The sequence below is a fragment of the Sinocyclocheilus grahami genome, unplaced genomic scaffold, assembly GCF_001515645.1.
Source record: "Sinocyclocheilus grahami isolate Dianchi unplaced genomic scaffold, SAMN03320097.WGS_v1.1 scaffold200.1, whole genome shotgun sequence".
In the NCBI taxonomy this organism is placed as follows: domain Eukaryota; kingdom Metazoa; phylum Chordata; class Actinopteri; order Cypriniformes; family Cyprinidae; genus Sinocyclocheilus; species Sinocyclocheilus grahami.
The window spans coordinates 1,190,681-1,197,907 of record NW_015505379.1 but is presented as its reverse complement, the minus strand read 5'-3'; the positions used below and the strand labels follow the sequence as shown (position 1 = coordinate 1,197,907).

Sequence of the window (7,227 nt, the reverse complement as noted above, 5' to 3'; positions counted from 1 at the left end):
TGTGATCGCACAAAAGCTTCAACTGAACCACATTCCCTTGCATTTTTAAGTATAGCATCAAAATAGGTCACATTTATGATAATGACCATGCCACCTTATATTAGAAAAATACAAAAATGTTTTGTTTTAAATGTTTTACCTACTTCTAACTAGATTTTAGTGTATAACTAGATAAATTGATCATATCAAGACCTTATTACTTGTAACTGAACTATTTTAGATTCTGTTAAGATCAGTCCACACTAAAAAAAAGCCCTTACTTTTCCAATAATTTGGCTAAACAAATCTAGAACTGACCATCTGTACGGACTGCAGTAGATGCTCATTCCACAGTAGACTGGTGGTAGCTGTCAGGTGTCTGGGTTTAGCTTCAAGGGTTAGTTCACCCAAAAATGAAAATTCTGTCATTAATTACTCACCCTCGTGCTGTTCCAAACCCGTAAGACCTTCGTTCATCTTCGGAACACAATTTAAGATATTTTTGATGAAATCTGAGGGCTCTCTGACCCTCCCATAGACAGCAAGGTAACTACCACGTTCAAGGTCCAGAAAAGTACCAAGATGATCGACAAAGTAGTCCGTGTGACATCAGTGGTTCAACTGTAAAGTTACGAAGCTACGAGAATACCTTCTTGCTTAAAGAAAACTAAAATAACGACTTTATTCCACATTTGCGTCTCTACAGCGCCATAAAAGTCGTCATGACGCGAGCGTGTGGCAGCGCTGAACCACACGCCACACACTCACTTCATGATGACTTTTAATGGCGCTGTAGAGACGAAAATCTGGAATAAAGTCGTTATTTTTGTTTTCTTTTCGATTTCCGATCAACTTGGTACTTTACTGGACCTTGAACGGGGTAGTTACCTTGCTGTCTATGGGAGGGTCAGAGAGCCCTCAGATTTCAACAAAAATATCTTAAATTGTGTTCCGAAGATGAACGAAGGTCTTACGGGTTTGGAACCACAGGAGGGTGAGCAATTAATGACAGAATTTTAATTTTTACGTGAACTAACCCTTTCAGGGTAACTGTCACAATTTCATCATTTGAGAGCCAGGGTCTCCTTACTCTTCCACAGTAGAGCATATGACATTTTCATGTTTAGGGTACTCAGCCAGTATGTCATGTAAGACTGCATACACATTTGACAATAATAATTTATACTATAGCACTAAATCATAGCGTTGACTGACAGCAAGGAGGGTTTGACTTATTTTATTACAGGATACCACAGGTTCACAGAAACTCAGCAACAGTAACAAGTAATATATATAAAAAAAATCAAAAGCCAAACAGGCCTGCATTTTCAGATCAATTAATAAGCATTAATGTAACGGCGAATAAAATGAGAATTTGTTTTTTTTTTTTTTTTACATATAATCAAAACATTTTTCAGTGCTAACTGGAACAATGCTGGACTAAAGTAGAATTATCAGTCAGATAATGTTTAAACAAGTAATACGTTTGAGCATCATGATGATAATAATAAACCACTTATTCAGTGTTCTCGATCTTTACAGAACAATTTAGTATTTTCTTCTTGGTTCTTTGTAACTAATTGTTAACTGCTCCGTGCACACTCATGATATCAATCCGTGCACAATGTTTTTATGTGGCTGTGCATGTGTGTGTGTGTGATAAACTCTATTTAACCCATCCGGTAAGTGTCTGTGGGGCAGCCGGGCAGACGGAAGCTGTCAGGCACCGGGCTGTCTAATTTACAGATGATCTTGTAGATGGCCTTCTTCCAACACGGATCAGCATCCCGACCACTCTGTATGGCAGAGAAAAACTCCCTCAGGGCCACCTCAGATATTTCCACAAACCTCTCTGGAACCTGGAAAATGGGCATGATGTTTTTACACATAACTGAACAGTTACACGCACCACTCAAGCCTTTACACATGTGCACATGCACACACTGACCTGGTAATCATTGCTCTTATTGTAGTGCATGTTGAGAATGCGGTAAAGCTCAGTGTCTCTGCCCAGGTGGAGTGCTCTTTCCCTGGCAGATGCAAGCCCCTCTCTGGCTGCCTGACGGGCAAAGCGCTCCATCTGGATATAGAAGAACTCCCGGAAGTTACTGAACCACTTAATCAGCTGGGAATTGACACAGCGATTGAACTGTGCAGAGAAAAACAGAAACACCAAGTTAAATCTGGCATAATATCAATCAAGATACCAATACAGCTTTATTATAATACACTACATGTAATTTCAATACACATTCAATTGATATTCATTCATTATAAATGTAGTGACATTTTTCTAACTGTTCTAATTGATTCAAACCGTTTCAAAAGGAAACCATGCCACACTGCTGTATATAGGTTAGCGTAAATTCATTCAATAAGTTATTAGCCCATATAATTTGTGCAGGTTATGCACACACGGCTATACTATTTTATGTTCAGGATATGAATGATGCTCACTTTGACATCAGGGAAATATGTCTTGAGTGTGCTGGAGCTGGGGTAGCGTGTGTAGAAGAACATGAGTTTGGCTTTCTTCAGGTGGCACGGAGAGAGACCTTCCTGAGAGTGTAGATGGTTAAGGAATATTTGATACAAATAAATAAACAAACAAATAAATGCATGGAATAAATACTACCGTTCAAAAGTTTGTGGTCAGTAAGTTTTTTATTATTAATAATAATTTTGAAGCAAGTCTCTCATGCTAACCAAGGCTATTAAATCAAAAATACTGGGAAAACTGTAATATTGTGAAATGTTATTGCAATTTAAAGTAACTGTTTTCTATTTTAATATATTTTAACATTTATTTTAAATAAAATGTTATTTATTGCTGTAATGACATGGCTGAATGTTCAGCAGAAATTACTCCAGTCTTCAGTGTCACCTGATCATCATCATTCTAATATACTGATTTGCTGCTCAAGAAACATTTCTTAACATTATCAGTGTTGAAAACTGTTGTGCTGCTTAATATTTTTGTGGAAACTGTAATATGTTTTTCTTCAGGATTCCTTGATGAATAGAAAGTTCAAAAGAACGGCATTTATATTAATATTGAATGACATTATAAATGTCTTCACTGTCAATTTAATAAATCCTTGCTGAATAAAACTACTGATTTCTTTTAAAAAAAACAAATCTTACTGACCCCAAACTTTTGCACAGTAGTATACATATATTTATATACGTGTATCTATTTTCATCATTTTTATAAAAGGATATTGACCCAGCAGCAAGATAGAGTGCTGCATCTCCTCCATCTACCACTCCTGCTCCGCCTCCTCTCATCCCCCCTTCCCTCGCTCTATCTGACGGAGAGGGTTCTAGCTGGCCCAGCAAAGAGATGGGTGGGAACGCAGAGTTGTGTGAACGGAAGTCCATGAAAGATTCAGACAGGCAGTCCTTATGAAGAGGCAAAGTGGAGAGGGAGCGGGCAAAGAGATTCTGCATGGTGTAGTGAAGAAGGGGCAGGGGAACAGGGTTGTCTGGGGGATAGGAGGGCAGGAAGTGGTCTTTCCTCCTAGGGGGTAAAAGTGCCGGGAGAGGAGGCTGGGGTAGTGGAGTGAGGCTGGGATTTGCTTGAGGGAGGAGGAGGTCCTTGGGCACACTCTGAGCAATAGGGGCCCTTTTGTCTTGAGGACTCTTTGTGAGAAGTGGCAATGCTTCCACCTGCTCTGCCGGATGAGGTCTCGGCCTTTGGTCTGGGTTTAGATCCAACGTCATGCTGGTTTCTTGGGGAACACTGGCCATTGTGACAGCTGAGGGGTCGGTTTCGGCATAGAGACGGACAACTCTGTCGATAACTTGAGCCACAACATTTGCCAGCTCCTGTTTTAGAGCTTGAGCAAACTTCTGCCCTCCTTCTGCGCTCTCCCACTCACCTCTGACCAGGCTGCATCCCAGCCACACTTGATCACCATTTAACTCCAAATCCAAGTCCACGGAGGTCTCTGGAAATATCCCAGCATTCCCATTGGTTTCATTGGGTTTCTTCGACGAACAGCGCGGAGGAGAAAAACCACTGCCAGTGAGCGGATCATCGCTGTCGGAAAACATCTCCGCAACCTCATCGAGATTGATCAGCCCGTTCTCTTGTTCTTCCTCTCCTCCTTTCTCATCATCCGCCTGCCCTCCGTACACTTTCCACACCTTGCGCTGGAGTTCTAGAAGTTTCCCTCTGGTTTCCTCCAGCTGAAGCTTCAGTTCTTGCCGCTGTCGCTTCCTACCTTCCCTGCTTTCCCTCCTGTTCCCTTGTTCTGCTCCCCTCCTCTTGTCCATTCTAACCGAAGCAGTACTCTTCCTCCCCCTCTTGCCTTCTCTCCTCCTCATTTCTTCTTCGCTTCTAGCTGCCGAGTCCATCCTGAGTCTCTTGACTCTAGCAAAATCCTGCCCCCAGTCTCCAGGCTCAGGAGCCGAACCTTGTCCCCGTTCTCCCGGACAGCGCTGCAATGATGGCGTAGCCCCAACGGAAAACTCTCTCTTCCCAAACACGTCCTCCTCACTTACATCATCATCTACCAGAAGCCCAGGGAACAAGCCCTGACGCTGTCGAAAACTACCCCACCTTTGGGACATGCTGTTGGGGTGCATGAGAGGGGAGAAGAGCGGGTGGGAAGACAGGCTGCCGGGGGAAAATCTGTGGTTTGATGGGTTGGAATCTGGCAGACTGCGATACAGTTCGAAGGGACACATCTGGGAGGGCTGCTGATGAAATCGATCCGAAGGGGAATCCATTACCCCCTTTTCTGTTCTAATCTGGTTTCCGGATCTTTAAAAGAGAGCACAATTTGCTTTAAATTAATGCATAATGGCAGACAAAAAATGCAGCTATTTGGATCGGTTTAAAAATGGTGCATAATCCTCTCATTGTTATCTGCATCATCATCGCCTCTTTTTTTCCTCTCTGCATGTGTGCGTTATCTATCCGCTGACAGCTCTACCCTGTGTTTGTTCAGACTGTTGACTCTATTGCTCTCATCCTTCTTTTTCGCTCTCTCCCTCTCCCACACACATACTCAGCACAACACAAATATATGGATGGTGAGACAGTCTGGCAGACTGCGATACAGTTCGAAGGGACACATCTGGGAGGGCTGCTGATGAAATCGATCCGAAGGGGAATCCATTACCCCCTTTTCTGTTCTAATCTGGTTTCCGGATCTTTAAAAGAGAGCACAATTTGCTTTAAATGAATGCATAATGACAGACAAAAAATGCAGCTATTTGGATCGGTTTAAAAATGGTGCATAATCCTCTCATTGTTATCGGCATCATCATCGCCTCTTTTTTTCCTCTCTGCATGTGTGCGTTATCTATCCGCTGACAGCTCTACCCTGTGTTTGTTCAGACTGTTGACTCTATTGCTCTCATCCTTCTTTTTCGCTCTCTCCCTCTCCCACACACATACTCAGCACAACACAAATATATGGATGGTGAGACAGTAAATATTTTAATGAGATTACCATAGTCCCAAAACTCTAAATCTGACATTTTACTTAATTCATACCTTGTAGTACTAAATCAATTTCGTTTATAGATAGATAGATAGATAGATAGATAGATAGATATAGATAGAATAAAACCTAATTTATCCTAAAATCAGATTAATAGAAATTACTCTCCTAAATTGACGTTTATGCCTTTCCCTCATTGACACAAATGCCACAGATGTCATCAGATTACTGCTCGAATATAAAGCCGTTTAACTGCCATGAAAAAAGTAACAGATGGAAGGACAACACCCTCACGGATCAATTATAGAAAATGATTTGCGTTCATGGACAGCGCTGCAATGATGGCGTAGCCCCAACGGAAAACTCTCTCTTCCCAAACACGTCCTCCTCACTTACATCATCATCTACCAGAAGCCCAGGGAACAAGCCCTGACGCTGTCGGAAACTACCCCACCTTTGGGACATGCTGTTGGGGTGCATGAGAGGGGAGAAGAGCGGGTGGGAAGACAGGCTGCCGGGGGAAAATCTGTGGTTTGATGGGTTGGAATCTGGCAGACTGCGATACAGTTCGAAGGGACACATCTGGGAGGGCTGCTGATGAAATCGATCCGAAGGGGAATCCATTACCCCCTTTTCTGTTCTAATCTGGTTTCCGGATCTTTAAAAGAGAGCACAATTTGCTTTAAATGAATGCATAATGACAGACAAAAAATGCAGCTATTTGGATCGGTTTAAAAATGGTGCATAATCCTCTCATTGTTATCGGCATCATCATCGCCTCTTTTTTTCCTCTCTGCATGTGTGCGTTATCTATCCGCTGACAGCTCTACCCTGTGTTTGTTCAGACTGTTGACTCTATTGCTCTCATCCTTCTTTTTCGCTCTCTCCCTCTCCCACACACATACTCAGCACAACACAAATATATGGATGGTGAGACAGTAAATATTTTAATGAGATTACCATAGTCCCAAAACTCTAAATCTGAAATTTTACTTAATTCATACCTTGTAGTACTAAATCAATTTCGTTTATAGATAGATAGATAGATAGATATAGATAGAATAAAACCTAATTTATCCTAAAATCAGATTAATAGAAATTACTCTCCTAAATTGACGTTTATGCCTTTCCCTCATTGACACAAATGCCACAGATGTCATCAGATTACTGCTCGAATATAAAGCCGTTTAACTGCCATGAAAAAAGTAACAGATGGAAGGACAACACCCTCACGGATCAATTATAGAAAATGATTTGCGTTCATTACTGACACACGAACCAACTCGCCTTAAATAATATCGCAGAGTTCACATCAAAGTTTTCTTCTCTTTATGAAGACTCCTGCTCGAATAGCGGTGCAGATCGCACGAGCGGACATTTGTAAACTCTGTGCGCGCGTGTCGCAGATTCATTATCAGATAATGATGAGGCGCATTTGACAAGGACAAACAAATACGCAGATGTCCCAAAAGGTAAAAAAGGAATAAAAAAAAAGATCTAAAAACTTACAAAATAGTCAGTCAGAAAGCATCCCCCGGTCGGTCGCTTTCCTGTCGTGTTATATGACGGTCTTGTCGAGGTGTCCGCTGGTCACCGGCAGCATCAGCGTTAAAAGCGCCACCGAGTTTCCTGTTATTGCTGTCGCTCCTGTCTCGCGCTGTCCATCTCTCATCCTCACGCACTCTATCGCGTGGTGATCAGCCAGTAGGCGTCTAGGCGTGAGGGAGGGATGTCCGCTGCTCCGTTGCGCGCGCGCGCACACACACACACACACACACACACACACACACACACA

The 7,227-nt window shown here is 42.3% G+C and overlaps 1 protein-coding gene across 1 annotated transcript; it reads right to left on the bottom strand.

The window, feature by feature from the left end:
* Positions 1–1,208: 1,208 nt before the first annotated feature.
* LOC107595310 (prospero homeobox protein 1-like) lies at positions 1,209–4,769 on the bottom strand. Its single transcript, XM_016285674.1, has 4 exons — positions 3,202–4,769; positions 2,437–2,544; positions 1,928–2,128; positions 1,209–1,838 (listed from the first exon to the last, which is right to left on the bottom strand). The coding sequence occupies exons 1-4, from the start codon at positions 4,711–4,713 to the stop codon at positions 1,650–1,652; spliced, it is 2,010 nt and encodes a 669-aa protein (XP_016141160.1). The 5' UTR covers positions 4,714–4,769; the 3' UTR covers positions 1,209–1,649.
* Between the last annotated feature and the right edge of the window lie 2,458 nt (positions 4,770–7,227).